The sequence below is a fragment of the Panthera uncia genome, chromosome D1, assembly GCF_023721935.1.
Source record: "Panthera uncia isolate 11264 chromosome D1, Puncia_PCG_1.0, whole genome shotgun sequence".
NCBI lineage: Eukaryota > Metazoa > Chordata > Mammalia > Carnivora > Felidae > Panthera > Panthera uncia.
This window is the reverse complement of record NC_064808.1, coordinates 9,999,116-10,021,291: the sequence shown is the minus strand read 5'-3', so window position 1 is coordinate 10,021,291 and position 22,176 is coordinate 9,999,116. Positions and strand designations below refer to the sequence as shown.

At 41.9% G+C, this 22,176-nt stretch overlaps 1 protein-coding gene across 1 annotated transcript; it reads left to right on the top strand.

Moving 5' to 3' along the window:
- Positions 1-763: 763 nt before the first annotated feature.
- Positions 764-16,468, top strand: MS4A3 (membrane spanning 4-domains A3). Its single transcript, XM_049645886.1, has 8 exons — positions 764-864; positions 1,874-2,376; positions 7,434-7,605; positions 8,253-8,387; positions 10,845-10,901; positions 12,814-12,972; positions 15,207-15,308; positions 15,932-16,468. Exons 3-8 carry the CDS (start codon positions 7,450-7,452, stop codon positions 15,959-15,961), a joined length of 639 nt encoding a protein of 212 aa, XP_049501843.1. The 5' UTR covers positions 764-864; positions 1,874-2,376; positions 7,434-7,449; the 3' UTR covers positions 15,962-16,468.
- Positions 16,469-22,176: the final 5,708 nt, after the last annotated feature.

Genomic DNA, 22,176 nt, shown 5'->3' with positions numbered 1-22,176 from the left:
CCCTCCTCTTCTTCTCTTCCTCCCTCTCTTCCTCCCCCCTCCACATCCCCTGTCCCTCCCCCGCCCTTCTCCTCCTACTGTTTCATCAGTATTCCATTTGCAATGGCTCTGGCTAAAGTGAAACATGAGGAACATACCTTTTGCGGCCATCCTGTTAGCTATTTCCTTATGTTTAGAGTTTCTCTGTCATCCAAAGCTCCAGAGTCTCTACTCCAGCTCGGGTACCAGCCCTGGTCGCAGAGCTCCTGCACACGATTACATTTTCCTGGCTGCCAGGCCTCCGCTCACTTCATATTCAGAGTCCAAGTTCACCATGTCCCCTCCCAGAGCGCTCCTTCGGTCATGGTATCCGGCCTCTTTTTCTCTTTTCTGTGACCGAGTTTCCCCTTCTGCTCCAGTTTCTAGAATGAGGACCTCACCCAGTCATGGGCTGCCCCCTCCAGACTCTGTCCTGTGACCTTCCTAAAGACTGCATTTTGAATCTCCACATGTGATTTATTGCCCTACTGCCTCTTGGCTCTGATCTTCCCATCATCTATTTAAGGGCACTTTATTTATTTAGGATGATTGTGGAATGTTAAGCCTAAAAATAAAACTGCCAGTCATTTCACCAGCAAAAATGGGTTGGTGCAGGAATAGTAGGGAATTGCAACATGACAAAAGCAAGCTACAGCAAACCATAGGAAAATCCTCAAAAGGAAGGGGAGGACCACTCTTTTATCGAGAAAGGGGCGGAGCTGGGGAGGGCTGTTAGAAACAAAAAGTCCATTGGGGGAAAAAGGGAATTCTAAGTGTAGGGGCTCCTTGTTGGCTGAGTGTGACTGTCTCTCATCGGCTGGGCTGTTGCCAGGAGAGGGTGGTGAGGTGAGAAACACCTTTCTGTCTTCTGCTGGGTATTAAAGAAGGCAAAATAGTATGGCTCGAGAAGGGAGGTCTCTTCCTGTGGGCTCTGCCATCCCAGGGAGGCAGTAGGGTGTGCGAGCTGCCTGCTTTTGGCTTCCCAACACCATTTTCACAAATGAGGTTTCTTTTTATTCATTTTCCCAATAATGTATCTTCTGAGCTGGGGTACTTTTGAAAGTGAGGAGAGGCTTTATTAATTAATTAATTTGTTTATTAAATTTAAGGAAATGTATATTTATTTTTGAGAGACAGAGACAGAGAATGAGTGGGGGAGGGGGAGAGGGAGAGGGAGACACAATCGAAGCTGGCTCCAGGCCCCGAGCTGTTAGCACGGAGCCTGACACGGGGCTCGAACTCACAAACCTCAAGATCATGACCCGAGCTGAAGTCGGACACTTAACTGACAGAGCCACCCAGGTGCCCCTCTTTATTTATTTTCAACTTTATTTATTTTGAGAGAGAGAGAGCAAGTGAGGGAGGGGCAGAGAGAGAAAGGGAGAGAGAGAGAGAGAGAGAGAGAGAGAGAGAGAGAGAAAGAATCCCAAGCAGGCTCGGCATTGTCAGCACAGAGCCGGACGTGAGGCTCGAACGCACAAACCATGAGATCATGACCTGAGCTGACCTCAGATGCTTATCCGACTGAGCCACCCAGGCACCCCAGGAGGCATCATTATTTACAAATCACACTGGGAGTAGCAGGCATGACCCTGACCTCACCCTAGCCAGAGCTTGAGGTTTGCACACAGCTTGGCCGGGCACCGGATCCGGTTAGGAAAGCTGGTTAACGTTTCTATGCCATAGTTTTCTCTTCTGTGAGATTGGGTTACCCGTTGTACCTCGGCCTGGAGTCATTGCAAGGCTGAAGTGAGTTAATGCACGCAGGGCATTTAGAGCAACGACTGGTACGCAGCAATCATTCAATGCCATCAAACTACAATTTGCCTAATTTTTGTATCTTTGACGTTGGCAGACGAACCAGCCTGTCTAAGCCTGTGAGAATTGAACGTAAGGATGCGTGTGACCACCCTCCCTCCTCCAGACGCTGCTCTTACTATCTGACTTCATTCTTTTCTTACTGGGCAAGTGACTGCTCGACGCCCCCCATCCCACAATGCTTTCCCACCCATCTCCCTGTACTTCCTGCTTGCATTTCTTGGTCCAACCATATGTTAAGCAATGTCACAGGGCCAGCAGACGGTTACTCCTGCTGCCAGTTTCCTAATCAACGGCAAGCCTTGGGGACGCACAGTGAAAGCAGAGTGGTCCCAGGTGCCCGTGTGGTTGGCACACTCTGCAGTCAGCCAGCACCACATTTTCACCGACTCCTCTAGAGTGTTGCCTCAGGCAAAGGTACGTTAAGCCTGAGTCCGAAGAGGCTGCAGTTTTCCAGAAAGGACATCATCGCTATCATTACTGAGCGTCTCCTACTCGGCTTCAGAGGCAAGACGTCTTCCAACGCTTGAAGCCTCCAAGGTAAACCCTACAGATTCACTCTTCAGAGAAAGCCCCCTTTTTTCTTGTCTCCTGGGTGCCACCCAGGAGAGTCAGTGGGCCGTGAGGATGTCTGCAGAGTGTTCTGGTTGGTTGTCACGTAGAGATTTGGAACTTTCAGCTGTGAGCATGGCTTCCCCTTAGAGTCTGATTGTTCCTCTGGTGTTCAAAATGTTAGACATAATTGTCTAGTTATTTCTTTGGAAAGACACGGGCGCGGACACCACCTACACACACACACACACACACACACACACACACACGCCTCTTAGATATATATAATCCAAGTGGCTGCCGCCAAATTCGGCTGCCGGCTGTGGGAATGAGGGATGGTCTGGACACATCTGAAGTAAAGATTTAGTAAGTGAGTTTCTGCATGAGCTCAGAGGGACGGTAACGATACTCTGAAAGCCAGATTGCCAGGTTCGGGTCTCCAGTTCCTGAAATTGCTGGCCTTGTGGGTTTTGGCAAATTACTTAAGTCTTCTGGTGTTCCACTTTCTCGCCTGCAAAATGGAAAGGATCATAGCAGCAGTACCTATTTATATGGATGTGTGAGACATATGGTGGTTAAATGGGTAAAACATTTAGTGCAATGCCTGACACACACTAAAAGCCAGATAGGTGAACTTAATGGGTTCTCAGGAAATCTACACTTCTCCCATTAAAAAAAAAGCTCAATTGACCACATTATTGAACATAGTTTATTTTTCCTGAAGCCTGAAAATTCTCCCTGATATTTATAGTTATTTTATTTTTATTTATTTATTCTTTAATGTTTATTTACCTTTGAGAGAGAGAGAGAGAGAGAGAGAGAGACAGAGTGTGAGCAGGGGAGGGGCAGAGAGAGACTGAGACACAGGATCTGAAGCAGGCTCCAGGCTCTGGGCCATCAGCCCAGAGCACAACACGGGGCTTGAACCCATGAACGATGAGAGCATGACCTGAGCTGAAGTCAGAGGCTTAACCGACTGAGCCACACAGGCACCCCATTTATAGTTATTTTAAAAAATCAAGAGGTACCTGGGTGGCTGAGTTGGTTAAGCATCTGACTCTTGGTTTCAGCCTAGGTCATGATTTCATGGTTCATGAGTTCAAGCCCCACATTGGCCTTAGCGCAAACAGCACGAGCCTGCTTGGGATTCTCTCCTCCCGCCCCTCCCATCTCTGTCCCTCCTCTGCTTGTGCTCTCTCTTTCAAAATAAATAAATAGGATTCTTGCTCTCTCCTCTCTCTCTGATTCTCCCCTACTCAAGCTTTCTCTCTCTCTCAAGAAAAATAAATAAATAAACTTAAAAAATAGATGATAGATTTCCTCCTTCCAGAGCTACTCGGGAGTTTCTCTGTATGAGAGGCTCCAATCCTCACAAACATATTTCACATTATCATTCATAAGGCATGGCTACATCAAGCTGGACCAAAAGTTCATTTATTTATTAAGCATGTATTTGCTGAGTGCACAGCATGTGACAAACACAGATCTAGGCCCTGGGGTTACCAGGATGGGAAGACATCAGATACAGGTGAACATCCAGTCAGTTGAGGTTCAGACACGTAGTAGTAGGAAAAGGGAAGCAGAGGGCAGGGCGTTCTGAGGTAATAAAGGGGAGGCTTCCTCCAGACCCGGCTGGGACTCAAGATGGCTTCCCTCAGGAAAGTGTGGCATGTGGACTGAGAGTCAGTCTGGAAGAAGAGCAGAAATTTTCTAGGTGGAGCTTGAGGGAAAACGTGTTTCAGGAAGAGAGGAATAATACTGAGAAGGAGAGTTGAAGACTTTTGAGAACTTGATGCTTGGGGGGCATTAAAAGAAATAAAACATGGCTGGACAGAGCTGTGAGATAGGGAGGGGGAGGCGTGAAGCTAGACTAACAGGCAAGCAGGTATCTGATCATGAAGGAGCACCGCTCTCCACATTAATACATTTTAGCGAGGTAGATATCTTATGTAAAATATAGTTGTATTTCCCAGGGCATGTGGTTGGCTGTCAGTGAAGCATGCAACTCTTGATCTTGAGGTGGTGAATCTGGGCCCCATGTTGGGTGTGGAGATCACTTAAAAAAGAATAAAATCTTTAAAAAAATGTATATATATACGTATTTCCCAATGGATAAATGTTAAGCCTGAGCTTTGCAAGGTGATGTTCAACATAGATGAGAGAGGGATTTGAGGGAATTAAAAAAATTTTGTTTTACGTTTGTTTATTTTTGAGAGTGAGAGAGACAGAGCACGAGCAGGGGAGGGGCGGAGGGAGAGGAAGACACAGAATCCAAAGCAAGCTCCAGGCTCTGAGTTGTCAGCAAGAGCCTGATGTGGGGCTCGAACTCATGGATCTCGAGATCATGACCTGAGCTGAAGTCAGACGCTTAACCGACTGAGCCACCCAGGTGGCCCTATTTGGCCATTCTTATTATTATACATCCTGACCAGGATTACATTAGGTATTTATTAAAATAGACTTTGCTGTCAACTTTTTGATATTTCCTCCTTCTTGGATTCCGTGCATAGTGTTGAACATGGAAGGTAAGGGTTCCTTGTCATTCTGTATTTATCAGTGTTTAAACAGAGCATGTACCTAAATGCTAGCATGGAAATCAGTATTGGCAGGACATTTCAACGAGAGGTAAAATAGCAATTTCCAATGTGATAAAGTTAAAGATAGAATGTGTTCTGACTTTCACCTTCTTAGTGCCTTTGTGAATAAATAAGCATGACACATACCCTTTATGATAGAGAACTGGAAAGGTAAACCTTATCCTGAAAGGAAGCAGCATGGATCTAATCTGATAAAAGTGAGTGAAATTATTAGAAAAATAGATCTGCCGTACAATTTGCAACAAACAGTAGAAATTAAGAAACCATTTTAAACTCAAAGTCAATAGTTTTGGCAGAATTCAGCAGTATATAATGGGTTTGTAGTTAATCTCTTTTTTCTTTAAAAAAAAAAAAGCTTTTTTTAAGCTTATTTATTTATTTTGAGAGAGACAGAGAGCAAGTGGAGTAGGGGTAGAGAGAATCCCAAGCAGGCTCTGCACTGTCAGCACAGAGCCTGATGTGGGGCTTGAACTCATAAACTGTGAGTTGTGACCTGAGCCAAAATCAAGAGTCAGACGCTTAACCGACTGAGCCACCCAGGTGCCCCTGTGGTTAATCTCCTACTGTCCACCTCATCAGTTGTAAAAGTAGAGAAGCATTTTGCAATCACTTTGTGTTGGAGAAGCCTGTTATCAGTTATTTTACTAGCAAAAATGGGTTTATTCAGGAAGAGTAGAGAATTGCAATTTGGGACAAGCAAGCTAACACAAAATCTTATGTGAGTCCAGACAACAAAGAGAAGGAACTGCTCTTTTTATAGAGGGAAAGAGGGGAATTAGGAGTTACTGTTATACACAAAAAGTCCCTTGCAGCAGACTGGGACTTGGAAATAGAGTAGCTTTTAGTTGTGACAGCCTCTTGTTGGCTGGGCTGCTCTTCTCTGGGATAGTAAAGTGGTATTGACTTGGAAGATGCCAAGTGCTTCTCTTCCTGTTGGGTCTACAACTGAGGAGGAGGGACAGGGCACGAGAAGCCCCTGTTGTGGCATCCTGACTCCATCTGAAACAAGTTTCCCTTTATCAGTTTTCCCACTAGGAAGTTATATTGCTCAAGATTGAACATACTGTGTGTGTATATATATATATATTTTTTTTTTTAATTTTGTTTAGTTTATTTATTTATTCTTTAAAAAAAAATTTTTTTTTCAACGTTTTTTATTTATTTTTGAGACAGAGAGAGACAGAGCATGAACGGGGGAGGGGCAGAGAGAGAGGGAGACACAGAATCGGAAACAGGCTCCAGGCTCCGAGCCATCAGCCCAGAGCCTGACGCGGGGCTCGAACTCACAGACCGCGAGATCGTGACCTGGCTGAAGTCGGACGCTTAACCGACTGCGCCACCCAGGTGCCCCTATTTATTTATTCTGAGAGAGAGAGAGAGAGAGAGAGAGAGAGAGAATCCCAAGTCACTGAAAGTGCAGAGCTTGATGTGGGGCTTGAACTCATGAACCATGAGATGGTGATCTGAGCTGAAACCGAGTCAGACATTTAACCAACTGAGCCACTCAGGCGCCCCCAGTGTATATTTTAGCGACACATCTTTTTTTTTTTTTTTTTTTTTTTTTTTTTAGGCAGAGTATGAGTTAAAGTTAACATTTACCAACTGTCTATTAGGTTAGGGACTTCAGACCTTATCAAAGTTGCCTCTTGCCATGTTAATATGAAATTAAAATTATTTTCATTTTACATATGTGAACACTGAGGCTCCCATTACTAGATCACACAACTAATAAGTGGCCAAATTTGGATTTAGGTTCGTCTCTTCCACGGTGCTTAAACTCTTTCCGCTGTACCGAACGGTGACCTAGAACGGTATCTTCCATATAGTACTATATAGCATAACGATTAAAAAATGTTCAACCTTAAAGTAGAACGTCCCTAATAGAGCTGAACTCAGTTATGAGCTGTGTTAAGTGTGGGTAAGTTATCTGACCTCTCTATGCCTCAATTTTTTCATCTTTAAAATCGGAATAATAATATCGCAACATAGATTGTTGGGAGGATTAAATATGTTAACACGATCACAGCAACCAGACAGTACCTGGCATGTAGTAGCAACTCAATAAATTATACTTCTTGTTATTATAAGGAGGTGACCAAAGTCATTTTCCTCAACCAAGAGATCAACTCTCAGTGAAACCATCTGTCTGGTTGTCCAGGATTGATTTGAAGAAAGAGGGGCTATGTAATGTATACATACATATAAAAATGAGAAAGGAATCACAGTTCACTGTTTCAAAGTTATGTGAGGCACTCAGACTTACTACAGTAGTTTGATGGTGTCTACTACTCCAAGACAAAATGAAATTCAACAATGTAAATTGATGCTCCATTTGTGGAGAGTCATTTTGATGTATGGACGGAAATGAACCCTTCTGTTGCACTCAAAAAATTGTAGCTGGTGGGGAAAGGGAAAACATCAAACCTTTGGATTTCTTTTCTGTGATAGCCATCAATAACCCCAGATGGCCTCCCGAGGAGATGAGAATGCAGAACTGGAGGCAGCCTCAGCAGGTGGTACCCCAGCGAGCCAGGTGGAACCAGAGGTGGTGAATAACTCTGTCTACCAGCCCATTAATGGATCACAAAATCAACAGAAGGAGAAGTTACAGGCGCTTGGGGTAGGTCATCTTTAGTTTACAAATTGGTTTAAGACAGAAGAAAATAAATAGCATGTGGAAAACCTTGTCCTCATCAGGAGAGATTTCTGAATTATTCATCACTAAGTCAATAATGTTGCTTCTTTAAGAAAAGACTGGGACCCATTTTAGACCTGGGGAGTAGGAACTGTCCTGTCAGCATTGGAGAATGGACTCCAGTCTGACCACCACCTCGGGAGGCTGAGTTCTTATGAATGCCTTCCGTATTTTAGATCTAAAAATTGGATTGACGAAAGCTTGGATGAACTGCTGTTTAATGTCTGAGTGCCTTCATCATACTATGGCCCCAAGGTGTGCTAGGAAGATATTTGACCCCATCTGTGTTGCCAGCCATATTGCCTCTAGTTTTCTACCACTGTCTGGAAGGAGTTTGTGAGAATGGACAGGAGGAGGGAGAGACGTGGTGATGAAGGGCTGCCATTGGGATCGGTGGGAATGGCATAGAACAAAAACCTCCCAGAATAAGGCCTTGCCCAGTTAAGCTTGACATTGTCATCATTTCCAGCACTGATATCTCCTTTCTGAAGAAAATTCAAATGGTCTCTTCTCCATGGACACTAGTACATGACCATTATGCTTTTTTTTTTTTTCTTTTTTCCTTCTTATAGGCCGTCCAGATCCTGAATGGAGCAACAATTCTGGCTCTGGGTGTTTTTATAGGTTCCTCACAAAGCATATTTCGTCCCTTCCGCCAGTTTTTCTTGGTCTTCTACACAGGCTACCCACTATGGGGTGCTGTTTTTGTGCGTATTCATGTTCCCCTGACCATAGATCATTTCTTAGATACCACTGCTAGAAATGTGTTAGATTATTAAAGTGTTGTTTTTAGGTTATTTGGAGATTGCATGCTGTGGGTTTGATTTGTAATTCCTTACACAACTTTTAAAAACAAAGTGCCTTCCTGAGTAAGAGAAATCACATTTGCTGAGTACAAATTAAGTCTCAAACATTAACTTGATGTATTCATGCATTAAATCCAGCTATTACATTTATAGATGCTAAGAAAATCAAATGAAAAATGAGTATTGGTGAATTGTCTTGTGCAGTCAAGAGAGTCCTGGTTTGGGAGATAAGAGATTTGCCTGCTGATTACAGTCTGGAAATCAGAAGACTGATTTCCCCTATTTGAGTCAAAACGGAATCAATAAAATAGGCTTTGGTTCTAGGTGGTTTTAAAATTTATTTGAATAAATAAATTTGTTATTTGATTATCAACTACCTGATGTTTTCTTTTTAAAAAGATAATTAGTTGGAACTATTTGCTAACCAGACACTAATTTTTTTGTCTTTGTTTTTTCTTGTCTATTCTGGTGTTAGACCTTTGAGAATTTATAAGTGTTCGGTCTCAGACTACCATGAAATCCAAGATGGGCAAGTTTAGTTGAAAATAGTAAATGGAACATGTAATTGGCAAATGAAGAAGATATAAATTTATAGCAAATCTGGGCTCTAATTTATTCGTGAGTTTAGTTTTTCAGAATCATCGACCTTCAGATCTTCTTTAAAACAAAATTGCTCATAATTTGGCAACAATCTCATATGCTGACAAAAGATGACATTCAGTTTCTGGATGCAGTATAAAACACGTAATTTGGATTTAACATTTCTGAAATTTTTAGATAGTTCCTACTATCATTTTGATGAAATACTTGGAGTCTGAATTTTTCTAGAAAACCTGAAGTACACATTTTCTCTGCATAATGAATCCTGACTATCTAAATGGAAAACTTCCATATTGTATAAGAGAGGATGGTGAAGTGTTTCAGTTATTCCATCAGGAAAGAGTTTTCTTTTCTCAGAAAGCTGGGGTCAGTATGTTGGGAAAATGTGGTCAGGAAGCCAGAGCTCATTCTTTGAAAGCGTCCTCAGCATGAAGGTTCAAATCTGACCATTGGATTCCCATCGCTGGAAGCTTTGCCCCAGCTCTGTCTATCGCTGATGGAGTAAAGTCTAAGATCCACGACATTATCTGGCCTTACCTGCAACTACACCCCTGTCTCCCTCCCCTTCCCTCTGTATACGGGCCCTGCTGTTTATTGACCGTGTGCTTCCTTATATGAACCAATCTTCCTCTTACCCATCCTTATTGGCCTTTGAGAAAAATATCTAAGTTCTTACCCTTTAGTTTCTTCAGTAAGATAGTAGAAATAACATGGGGGCCCTCTTTTTGGGCCATTTTTAAATGGGGAAAAAATACATAAAAACCTTAGCTATTGTTAATAATACAAGTGCTTTAGGTGTGCCGGGCCAATTTCCAAGACCTCATCAAGTATCATTTCATTCCATCCCCATATAGCTATAAGGTCAGTAATATTAACATGGGGATATGCACATCTCTATTTTACAGAAAAAGAAAGTAGGCAAAAACTGAGCCTAGGTGACTGAATGAATACAAGCTGAAGATAGGGTCAGGGTGCATATGTTCTCGACCATAAAGCTCTAGTGACCCTGAACTTTCTCGTGATAACCATCTTGTTATTTGACGTGGAATCCGAAGCCTGTTCCTTTGTGTTCAGGCAGAATATTCGAGAATTGAATCTATGGAGCCAGCTCTTGCTCTCCATGATTTTGGCAACTTTGCCCTCAAACCATAGGCGTGGCTCGGCAAATTGTAAGAATTTGTGGGGTATAAAACAGCATGAAATTTTGAGAAAGCCATCAACTTGTAGAGAATTCACTTTATAAAATTAGAGTCATGAAAATAATAGCTTATCAAAATAATCATTTAAAATGAGTGGGTATAGTGATGTAGACAGACTTGCTGAAGTTCTTTCAGAACATCTAATCCAATAAATCAAACCCTCATCTGAAGCTTGAGTCAGAATATGAGAATGACGTTATATATGCATGTGTATGTAAATAAATATTATTTACATTTAATATAAGTATAAGCATAAAGATAATTATATCACATTACATATATGTCTTTATCTTATGTTTTTAAAGTATGCACGCTCATATAATGTATAAAAACAGATGTAATAAAATATCACATGTTTGCTCAAAATTTTAACTAATTTAAAATTTTATTCATACGAAATGATGAGCAACATCGAGTATAATTCTCTGTGATAGAGTGTGAATTTTAGAAAGAAATTTTATGCAACCATTGCTAGATATCTACTAATTGACGGAGGACAAAATGAAAATGGTTGAGACTTAATGTTCTCTTATCTGTTTCATTTCCTGTGTTTAAACAGTTTATTGTTTCAGGATCCTTGTCTGTTGCAGCTGGGAGAAAACCCACAAGAAAGTTGGTAAGTGGCAGTTCTTCCTGTATTCCTATGATTGTGGAACTAGAAATAAGTTACCCATTAATAACAAGAGAGTAGAGGTTGGTGAATTCAACTGAGACACCGAGTCTTGTGTAATGCACAAGAAAATTCTAAGGCATTCAGATGGTAAATTATCAGAAAATCATGGAGATTGTGAATGATTCCTGGGATGGTTACTTTGAATATTTGATGAATCTGAAGCTCAGAAAAAGGCTTCTTGATTTTTGTGTGTTGTGAAACTTGACTAATTCTAACTACTTTGAGTGTACCCTTTCCCACCACTAAGTCCACACCCAAAAGCCAAAAGTTCTATTCCTTTAGTGATTCCTTATACACTTCATAAGTCCCTGTTATGTGTTCTCACTAAATCATCTCTCTGCCAGCTACACGCCTTTCCTAGCTCATTCACTCTGCCTTCTCCATGGATGGCCACCTTGAACACCAATCCCTTTTCTTTTACCTTTATTCTCTGTTGATGACCTTGCTCCCTATTCTGAGAAACCCAAGCCCTTAGAAAAGAACATTCAGATGCCCTCTCTAACATCCACTTCACAGAAAGGTCTGAACCGATTCGTTTTTCATTCTAACTTCTTACCGTAGGTGACTCTGATTTTCTTCAAAGCTGTCATCCCTATTTGAATACTAGATTCTGTTCCTTTTTTTCCCACCTGAGTGCATCACTCCAAATGTCTTTCTGCTAGATTTTTTCAATCAGCCTATCAGCATCCAGTTACTAATCTAAGCAGAAAAAAAAATACCTTGACCTTATTTTCTCCTGATAGCTATGGGCACAATTTGCTTTTCCTTCTGTAGTTAAACTCCTCAAAGGAATTATCTACACTCTGTCTCCAGTTCCAATCTACCCAGTAAGGGCTTTATTTTCCAATAAGGCTTTATTGTCTTCCCTACCTATCGAGTAAGAACTTCCAATCTACCCAGGAAGGGCATTGTTTTATAATAAGGCTTTATTTTCTTCCCTGTTACATCTTTGTAACCACTCTCCTTAAGATCACTACTGATTTCTCTGTTGGCAACGCAGAGATCAATTCCCGGTCCTCATCTAACTTGATTCATGGGCAGCATTTAGTACGCAGTGGATCACTCATTCCTCCTTCCAATCATTTCTTCATTTAGCTTCTAGATCACTTCCATTAGCTGGTTTCCTCTTGTCTTTTCAGTGTCCCCTTCTCAATCTCCTTTCCTTTGCTTCTCTCTGACCTTCAAAAGTTGGGGTGCCCCAGAACTCAATTCCTTGTTACCTGCCCTACTCACTCCTTTGGTGACCTCATCCATGCTCCTGGCTTCAAGTGACATTGCATGCCCACAACCCTGAAATAAACACTTCCAGCCTAGATCTCCCTCTGGGCAACAGGCCGGTGGATCTCATTGCTTCCACTTAAGAGTTCTAAAATCTCCCAAACTCTATCCTAATCTTCCTCCTCCAACCTTCTCCCTCCATTTCCTCCCCATATCAGCTGATGGCACTCCCTCCTTCCAGATTCCCAGGCCCAAACCCTGAGGATTATCCCTGACTTCTCTTTCTTTGACAATCTTGAATCCAATTGATTCACACATCCTGTTGGCCGTATGTTCAAGCTAAATCTGACTTTGACTGTTTCTCATCCAGTCAGACACCATCTTTCTTATCCGGGTTCCTTGCTTCTACCGCTGGCCCTGTCTACACTAGTCCTGCTTGAGACCTCAGTGCTCCCATTAATCTAACTGCATTGCCCCTTTGCTCAAAATCCTCTAGGGACTCTATATTTTCCTCAGAGTAAGAACCAAAGTTCTTCTTAAGACCCGCAGGTCTTAGATGGGGGTTTAAATGAATTGCTACCAAAGGAAGGAAGCATGTGCTTCCTATATTAATTGAAAATTCCTGTTCTTTTTTTAGGTGGAACACAATTTTGGAATGAATATTGCCAGCGCTACCATCGCTCTAGTTGGGTTTGTTTTTGTCTCGATCAATTTAGCAGTTAATAAGTATTCTCTCAAGGGATGTCTGTCTTCACAGTCACTGGACTTATGCATTTGCATGGGCGTCTTATCAAACGTATGTTTTCAAAAATTATGTTTAATTATAAAATATTCCAAATGATCTCAAATGTACAGAAGAATATCATATCGGGTATCATGCTACCTTGATTTGAATCCGGGCTTTGTCACTTATTAGCTCTACAATGAAGGGCAAATTAGATAGTGTTTCAATGTGCTCATCTTTTTTTTTTTTTTTTTTTTTTTAGTTTTTGAGAGAGAGAGAGAGAGAGAGAGAGTATGAGTAGGGGAGGAGCAGAGAGAGAGGGAGACACAGAATCTGAAGCAGGCTCCAGGCTCTGAGCTGTCAGCACAGAGCCGGATGCGGAGCTTGAACCCACAAACTGTGAGATCGTGACCCGAGCTGAAGTCGGATGCTTAACGGACCGAGCCACCCAGGCGCCCCAATTTGCTCATCTTTGATATGAGGATGGTAATAGTATCAATCTCACAGGGTTGATGTGAGGGTTAAACAAGTTCATATTTGATGAGCAATTAAGACAGTGCACCTTGGGGCGCCTGGGTGGCTCAGTCGGTTGAGCGTCCGACTTCGGCTCAGGTCATGATCTCACGGTCCATGAGTTCGAGCCCCACATCGGGCTCTGTGCTGACAGCTCGGAGCCTGGAGCCTGCTTCGGATTCTGTGTCTCTTTCTCTCTCTGCCCCTCCCCTGCTCGCACTCTGTCTCTCTCTCTCAAAGATAAGTAAACATTAAAAAAAATAAAAAAAAACCCAGTGCACATTGTGTTATAATATTAGTATTTATTGCTGCTGCTACTATTACACTCCCCAGAGAGATTAAATGAAATTTTTTAAATTTCATATCTTACTTAATAAAACTGACTTGGGAGATTTACAGTGTTCTCTGTGACCTGGGAGTTTTGAATCATGAGTCACCGAAGTTTGGAATGTGGTACTTCACGTTGGAATTTTGGGGGTATATTATTTTTAAAGGGAAGCTCCCTAAGAAACTTTTCAAATGATGTTGTTGTTTGCGTTAGATATTCTCCCTCTTCTGAGGTCAATTTAGAATTAAGGTTTTCCTTTAAATTTGCCTTTTTTTTTCCGTGATGACCTATTTGATGACCTATTTTTACTGCCTGACTCCCAGTCCTCCTGTTTGCTGGCAAAGAAGTTTGTGCCTCATTTTTTTTCTTTCTGAAATGTATTGTTAATTATCTAAGTTTATATTTCTATGGGTCTGGGTTTTTTGTTGTTGTTGTTGTTGTTTTTTTTTCAGGTGGGTTTTGTAGTATTTTCCTTCTGGAACAATCTTGTGTTTGCTTCTCCTTCGAGGTGCCTCAGTGATAATAGCAGGATCGCTAGTCTAGTAATTTTGTGTTTAATATTTCAGTTTAGTGTTTAGTTTCTAGGGATGGCATAGACACATAAACCTTCTAATAAAATCCCATTAATGAAATGGTGGGGGGTCATTTTTGTCCATTGTTCTGAACTACCTACTCGTTTCTTTAGTTGGCTATGACTCAGATTCCTAAACGTTAGCAAGAATATCAGAATTTTGCCTTTACAGCCTCTTCAGCTGTGACCACTTCACGTGGTTGATAAAAAATGCAATGTATCTCTCTCTCCAGGTAAATTTTTTCCATTTATCTATTTATTATTTACTTATTTTTAAAAAAATTTTTTTAACATTTATTTTTGAGACAGAGAGAGACAGAGCATGAACAGGGGAGGGTCAGAGAGAGAGGGAGACACAGAATCTGAAACAGGCTCCGGGCTCTGAGCTGTCAGCACAGAGCCCGATGTGGGGCTCGAACCCACAGACCGCGAGATCATGACCTGGGCCGAAGTCAGACGCTCAACCGACTGAGCCACTCAGGCGCCCCATTATTTACTTATTTTTAAAGTTTATTTATTTATTTTGAGAGAGAGAGAGAGGGTACGCATGGGAAAGGCAGAGAGAGAGAGGGAGAGAGAGAATCCCAACCAGGGCAATGCTGTCAGCAGGGAGCCCAACATGGGGCTTGATCCCATGAACCGTGAGATCATGACCTGAGCCAAAATCAAGAGTCAGACACTTAACCAACTGAGCCCCCCAGGCCCCAGTTTCTATGTTTTTAGGTTGATGAGGTGTCTCTTAAAGAGTGTTGGTGTGTGCCTGTGTCTTAAACCTAATCTATGGTTCACTTTGTTCTGTTTTAAGGGAGGGAGATGTTATATTTGGTTTCTTGATGACATGTTTTCCCTCTGAATGTTTGTACTATGTGTCATATGAGGCATCATATCTCCTAGGGCATCATGTCTCTAATGCTCATCCTTACCTTGCTGGAATTATGCATCAACATCTCTGTTTCAGCCATGTGGTGTGCAGAAAACAAATGTAATTCCAGAGAGGTGAGTTTGTTTCCATGACTAATAATTCACATGGTCTGCTAAGGTTTAAGGTTCTCTCCGACTTCCAGAGTTGAAAAGATATACTTTTATGTAGTAAGGATTTGTGGGGTTCCTGGAGTTAGAGACGGTGTGAAAGTGAGGGATGGAATGAAGGCTGGAAAAGGATTCTGATGTGAAAATCTAACCGGAAACAATATATTTAAAATAATATTCAATACATTTATAACATCACAGTATGATCTTATAGTAATATAATTAGTGTGATAATAAATGACAATATCAATAATAATACAGTTACTACAATATAATAATATAATAATAATATTTAACATATTTTTATACAGATATAATTAAGTTCAATAATTTCCATGTAACCTGTCAGTTTCTAACTGTATACCCAGGAAAAACCATGAATTCTTTCTAGATTTTAGGTAACTCACCTATAAGATGAAAACATTTTCATTGTCTTCTGACATTTGTTGTGAGGACTATGTATATAAAACTTTAGCATAGTAGTAATCAGTGAACACATATTATTGACGATAATCATGATGATTAAGGAAGGGATGGAAGGAGAGGGAGATGATGATCCTTTTCTTGGAAACTGATGTTTTATTTTCCAGGCGATTTCCTCACCTGGTAATTCTGTGTAAGCAGAAATGCCTCCTAATGAAACTAAATCTGAGAGCAAGGAAGTTCAACCTCAACTCTCCAAGGAGTCAGAGCTTCATCAAAGACCTCAGGAAGACAGGAGCCTCCTCTCTTTACGGCACGAATCAAGAGAAACTTGAATTTCTGACTCAACTTTTTTGTTTTTGTAAATTCTGTGCTCACCACTCCAAAGTTGTTCCCATAATCGGTGCTCTTTCTTCTTACCCACCTACCCCATTGCCTTACAAGGTTTAAAGGAGGCAGGCAGAATAATTCCCGTTTTATGAATTCTCTCTAAATCCAACTCCCAACCACCCATTGAGAAGGAAAACGAGTCAGATGTTTTTTGCATTGCAGAAAAATGCTTCTTGACTTTAGCTGACGTCAGCATTGTAAAAACTCAAATAAAAAAATCATCATTATCATCGTTAAGATCGTTTTTTTCTCACATTTGAGGGGGGTAGGGTCATGTCTCAGAGGTTTTATTTCGGTCAGCTTCTGAGATTCCCACAAGCCCTGATATGTAAACGATGGTGTCGATCGGGGACTTTGAGAGCAATATCAATCAACATTTGTTCTTCAAAGGATGGCGAGAAACTGTAAAACGGAGAAGGAATAAGGGCTTTAGATCCTTACAGATCTGGGTTTAAATTGTGGTACCGTCACTTGTTACCTGTGTGAAGTTGAGCAAGTTACTTAAGCTCCCTGACCTGTTTTTCCTCATCCATAAAATAGGTGTAATATCAATGGACTACCTCATCGGTTGTTATAAGGCTTCAGCCCTTGTAAGTGGTACGTAGAACCACAAGTCCTAAGTGGCCGTTGTTGGTGCCGCCACTGCTGTTAAGGCTGGGGTGGGACGGTGGTCAGATGTGCAGGGAGGATGGCAGAAACCCTCACTTCCATTGTGGCTCCTCCCATCCCCCTGGTGACATCAATGGCTGTCTTTTTAAGGTGGCAGTTTGATGTTAAGTCTCCTCCTGATGTATCTGGTTCCCGATTTATCTTCTGCTGAAGCGCTTATGTTTCAGATTTAGAAATTAATTCCCCTCTCTTGATACTGAGCTGAGTCATTCATAATGTCTGTAAGTTCATACCCATAGGCTATTCTTAGCATCATGTTTACCACATGGGCAAAAATTCTTTCATACGCTTCTCTACTAATTGTTGCCTCTCTTCTTCAGAACACACACACACACACACACACACACTCATTATATAATATTGGTCCCTGGACCAATATTATATATATCATATATATACATATATATATATATATTATGTTTTTTAATCCATTCAGCAATATTTAGGGAATGTCTACTATGTGCATGCGCTGTGTGAAAAGTTTGATGTGCAATAGAGAATGATATATAGTCTCTGCTCTCAGGTTGCTCATAGTGGGGGATTTAGACCCAATGGAAATGTGTAATTACAACATGCAGTAATAAGGGCTGTGGTAGGAAAAATATAGGAATCTTGGGAAGACATAGGGAGAATTTCTAACCTGGGTTAGAGGGGATATCATTTTTTTAGAAGACTTTTCTTCTAAAATGAGGTCTTAACGATTACTAGAATTTGCACGATGAAGGGGGATTCATGCAAATGTCTTTCAGCTGAAGAGAATTGGGGATATCCAAGGAACTAACAGGAGAGTTTAGTGTATCTAACTTTGATGTGTGTGGGAAAGATGGCAAGATAAAACTTTGGAGAGAGAAAAAGCACACACTTCACAGGAGACCATAAGACAGAGCAACTCTAGGAGTCTTCAGAAGCAGTTGAAAATTTCTGCAGTGGTGTCGAGCGGGCTTATATCGACTTGTGAGAGCTGATTTTAAATTTGCAGGGACCGCAAGTTAACATATTTTTGGTAGCTGACAATTGGCTATGGTGGTAGTATTTACACCTCAGAGATTGGTAGAAGCCACAGTGGGACATGCTTAGAGGCAACCAGTCCAGACTGGAACAAGGGCAGACAGGTGATCCAGGAAATAATCTGTGCTACCTTATTCTCCAGGGTTAGCAATGGGAAAAAGAGGATTGACAGGCAATTTATACCACACTTGGAAGGTACTGGGAGATAAAATTACGTTTGCTGGGCACCTGGGTGGCTCCATCAGGTAAGCATCCGACTCTTGATTTTGGCTCAGGTCATGATCTCCCGGGTCATGAGCTTGAACCCCAGGTGGGGGTCTGCACTGACAGCACGGAAACTGCTTTGGGATTCTCTCTCTCTCCCTCTCTCTCTGCCCCTCCTGTCCTCAAAATAAACAAACATTAAAAAAATTACATTTTCACCAATAAGCCGATAAAGAATAGGAAATTGTGAAAAGTTTGGAATAATACTGAAAACAGTAAAAAATGAATTTGAGCAAATATCCCAATATAGTTATTTTAGGAGGGCAGCGGGAAAGGCAGAGGATTCAGGAAATCTCACAAGCTCATCATCCATACGAGGAATACGAGTTGATGTCTGCCCCTTGCCCATGATTCTAGGTGTCTCATATTCTCCCCACTAAGCAGATGTTTTTGGTCACGAGAGAACAAATATATTACATGCGTATGATTTTCCCTGTGAAAGTGCCATTTGGGGAGCTGGAAGGAGTGTGAGCAGATAAAGAATGAACATGTGCAGGACCTTGGCAGTTCAGTGGCCCAGACTGGCAGATAAGCTCCAATTTCAAAGAAGGGTTCAAGGAGATTTTAAGCACCTGAGGCAGTCTGTGTCAATCTTTCTCTTCCCATTTCTGGAGTCATGTAAATGAAGAGAAAAAGGTTTTCTTTTTTTTTTAGAGCCACCTGGCCTGTTTTTCTTATTTAAAAAGAACAATATTTTCTTATTTCCTTCCTTCCTTTCCTTCCCAGTTTCCCAGGGAATCCTGGAGTTTGGTGTCAGTTGTGGCCTCTCTGGGCCTCTCATCCTTATTTATTTATTTATTTAAAATTTTTTTTTTTAATGTTTATTTTTGAGAGAAAGAGAGAGAGAGAGACCGAGCATGAGTGGGGGAGGGGCAGAGAGAGAGGGAGACACAGAATCTGAAGCAGGTTCCGGGCTCTGAGCTGTCAGCACAGAGTCCGACACGGGGCTCAAACCCACGAACCACGAGATCATGACCTGACCCGAAGCTGGATGCTTAACCTATTGAGCCACCCAGGCATCCCTCTGTTGTATTTTTTGAACCCATACTCTGGGTTGTAGAAACCAGAGGGTGGGTAGGGGGAGACAGAGAGAATAAGGCTGTAATAATTCCTTTGGGAGTATCAGAAAATATCCGCTAAGAGATAGCAACTTTCCATTTGTAACATGCAAACTGGTGCCTACTTATCTCAAGGAAACTGAGCATTCAGTTTGAGAAAACAGTTGTTCAGATGGGATCTGAAAGCAAATTTCTTCTGAGTTTGGAAAGACAAATCCAGTGTGTAGTGTGTACCTGGAGAAGAAGCTTCGCTCGTGGAAAAGATGTCGCATGGATGGAAAGTGCCTGCAAATACACTGCCCGGAGGAGGAAATGCACGGCCTGCGGGAAACCTTTAACTATTATCTCTTCCTTTCAGGCAGAGGCATGATTAAAACTCATCTGGACGATTTTGCCTCCACCAAAACAGGAAAGTCATGTTGGCCTAGGTTTCAATGTTCACGATTGTGAAAGACAACAGTGCGTGCTGAAAAGACCCACATGTGGGTCCAGGAGAGGGTAGGCCTCTCAAGAACGGTGGGAAGAGGGGGCTGGTGAAACCCACATATGAAACAGTCTGGAAGCCTGAAGATATGTCTTCCGTTTCTGATCTGCACTTTGCTATTGAAAATTCTTGCAAACGAGTATCCTGTCCGAACACCACAGACCATCCTCCATTTATTTCCCGTCTAAATCTCAAGCCTAGTCTCTAATTTTTTGCTGCATGCCTCATGCACTATTCCGGGCTCCCAGGAAACACCATCAACAGGCATTTCTTCAGGCAATTTGCCAGCAGATGTGGTCTCATTTCACTGAGGGAGAGGCAAGCAATTTTAAATCCTGGCTCAAATGATACTTGGCTCAGGGAATCTCTTCCTTGAACGCTGCGTAGCCCTTATCAGGTAGAGTTGTTACAATCTCCTGTGTTTCCAGCGGCATCTGACATATTGGAGACCTGATCTCATTTATCTACGTCCTACTCTGCTAGCTTGTGAGGGTGAGTGGGGCCAGTGCTGGGACCATGGTATCCACCCCTGCATGCTCGGTGACAGAGCAGTGCCTGACTCAGAGCCTGATGTCCTTTTTGGATAAATATGTAAGTAAACGAGTGTTCTTTCTTTTCTTTCTTTCTTTCTTTCTTTCTTTCTCTTTCCATTTGCAAAAGATTTATTATTTTAATTTAATTTAATTTAATTTAATTTAATTTTATTATGAATATAATTTATTGTCAAATTGGCTTACATACAACACCCAGTGCTCATCCCAACAGGTGCCCTCCTCAATGCCCATCACCCACTTTCCCTTCTCCCCCCCCCCTCCCCCCTCAGTTTGTTCTCTGTATTTAAGAGTCTCTTGTGGTTTGCCTCCCTCCCTCTCTGCTTGTAACTATTTTTTTCCCCTTCCCTTCCCCCATGGTCTTCTGTTGAGTTTCTCAAGATCCACATATGAGTGAAAACATGATATCTGTCCTTCTCCGATTGACTTATTTCACTCAGCATAATGCCTTTCAGTTCCATCCATGTTGCTGCAAATGGCAGGATTTCATTCTTTCTCATTGCCAAGTAGTATTCCATTGTATATATAAACCACATCTTCTTTATCCATTCTTCAGTTGATGGACATTTAGGCTCTTTCCATAATTTGGCTATTGTTGAAAGTGCTGCTATAAACATTGGGGTACATGGAAGGAGTGTTATTTCTTAATTCCAATAAGACATTGGTTAGGTCCACAGGTTCCCAGAGGCACAGTGGGAAGATGGCACATGGGTTAGTAAATTTCTGTCATGAAAGTTATGCTTGTATATCATGTAATGTCCTCTGTTCACACACATATCTCAGTTTCCTGGAGAATGAGGGGGGATTTTATCACATCTCAGAGACACTTTGCAGGTGACTGACTAGAGGTGCAATTTGTAGTATCTCATGGTTTAAGGAAGAGCCACTCTGGGTTATGTCTGTAGTTAAACTCAAATGAAACAATCCCAGATCTGTGAATCTTAACCTGTGCATTCATTTGTCTAGCTAGTTATGCTATTAAAATGAGCACCTTCATTCAGCTGGGACCCTAATTTAGATACCTTGCTCGGTCCGATGCTGCTTCGATCGGCCTATAAGATTTATTACCAAGTTCACGCCCCTCATTTCTCCATGGCTGCATCCTCACCATCACAGAAATCAAAGCAGCAGAGTCAGTGTAACATTTAGCAGCTCGTGGAGTCTTTCGTGTGAACACTTAGCTGCCACACTCTATCAGGAAAGGCCCACAGCATTCTTCCTGTCCAGTCTTGGAGCCTGTCTGCTGCAGACTCATACATATAGTGTCCAAAAGTCAGGAAGAGAGAGAAAGACAATAAATATTGAAGTCAGAGACCAATTCAGAGATCCAGAGGCTAAGACACACTTGCAGACAGTGTTTCAGCCTTTGATTGTGCGTGAAGGCAAGTACACTTTAAACAGGGAAGACGGGGTGCCTGGGTGGCTCAGTGGGTTAAGTGCCTGACTTTGGCTCAGGTCGTGATCTCACAGCCTGTGGGTTCAAGCCCCGCGTCGGGCTCTGTGCTGACAGCTCAGAGCCTGGGTACTGCTTCGGATTCTGTGTCTCCTCTCTCTGCCCCTCCCCTCTCTGTCTCTCTCTCTCTCTCTCTCAAAAATAAACATTTAAAAAATTAAAAAAAATAAACAGGGAACACAGGCTTCTCAAGGGTACCTTTGGAAAACTTCTGGCACAGAAACGGCCAAGTAGAGAAAGCTCCAGAAGAGAAGAACATCTCTTTCTGTCCTGTGGTTCTCTCTCACCTTCTCAGTCTCCACTCAACTGTTTTTGTTTTTTGTTCTTTCTGGTTCTGTAAATGGTCCGGGTCACAGGCGGGTCTATTCTCCAGGAGTCTCAAATTTCCTCATTCCATACTTGTCCCTGTTCAGTCCCTCAGTTTTGTTCTTCGATATAACAAAACCACAAACAAACCTACTGCTCTTTATCAGCTGGGAAGCTTATCTGTGGGACACATGCCTTGAGTATGAAGATAGTCATCAAGGTCATGAGA

Excerpts from the sequence above, each read along its gene's own strand:
- MS4A3 (XM_049645886.1), top strand. The coding sequence starts at position 7,450 with ATGGCCTCCCGAGGAGATGAGAATGCAGAACTGGAGGCAGCCTCAGCA. Across the intron at positions 7,606-8,252 it reads AGAAGTTACAGGCGCTTGGG|GCCGTCCAGATCCTGAATGG; the intron begins GTAGGTCATCTT and ends TCCTTCTTATAG. Across the intron at positions 12,973-15,206 it reads GCATGGGCGTCTTATCAAAC|GGCATCATGTCTCTAATGCT; the intron begins GTATGTTTTCAA and ends CATATCTCCTAG.